Source organism: Bison bison, unplaced genomic scaffold, assembly GCF_000754665.1.
Source record: "Bison bison bison isolate TAMUID 2011002044 unplaced genomic scaffold, Bison_UMD1.0 scf7180017864291, whole genome shotgun sequence".
NCBI classification, from domain to species: Eukaryota; Metazoa; Chordata; class Mammalia; order Artiodactyla; family Bovidae; genus Bison; species Bison bison.
Window position 1 is genome coordinate 567,270 of NW_011494863.1, and position 239 is coordinate 567,508.

General features: G+C 69.5%; 1 protein-coding gene across 1 annotated transcript in view; it reads right to left on the minus strand.

The window, feature by feature from the left end:
• Nucleotides 1-239, minus strand: part of PROB1 (proline-rich basic protein 1) — a 5,935-nt gene that overhangs the window by 4,815 nt on the left and 881 nt on the right. The window contains exon 3 of the mRNA XM_010850610.1: nt 2-228. Coding sequence (XP_010848912.1) covers nt 2-228 — 227 coding nt within the window. The remainder of the gene's footprint in view (nt 1; nt 229-239) is intronic.

A 239-nucleotide genomic window follows, 5' to 3' on the forward strand; every position in this document is an offset into this window, starting at 1 on the left:
CCCAGCGGGAGCCACCGTCGGGGCCCTGTGGCTGCGGTTCGTCAGGGATGGGAGACGTGGACCCAGGAGGAGAGAGGCTGCGGAAGGCCCGCGTCGTGAGCTGTTGCACTTCTCTATCCTCTGCGTCGGAGCGGCTGAATAGGGGCCCAGCGCCGAAGATGACTTCCATCTCCCCCGACGGCAGCATGCGCAGCTGGGGCTGGGGTGGTCGCAGGCCGGAGGCCGGGCCTCGCGGGAAA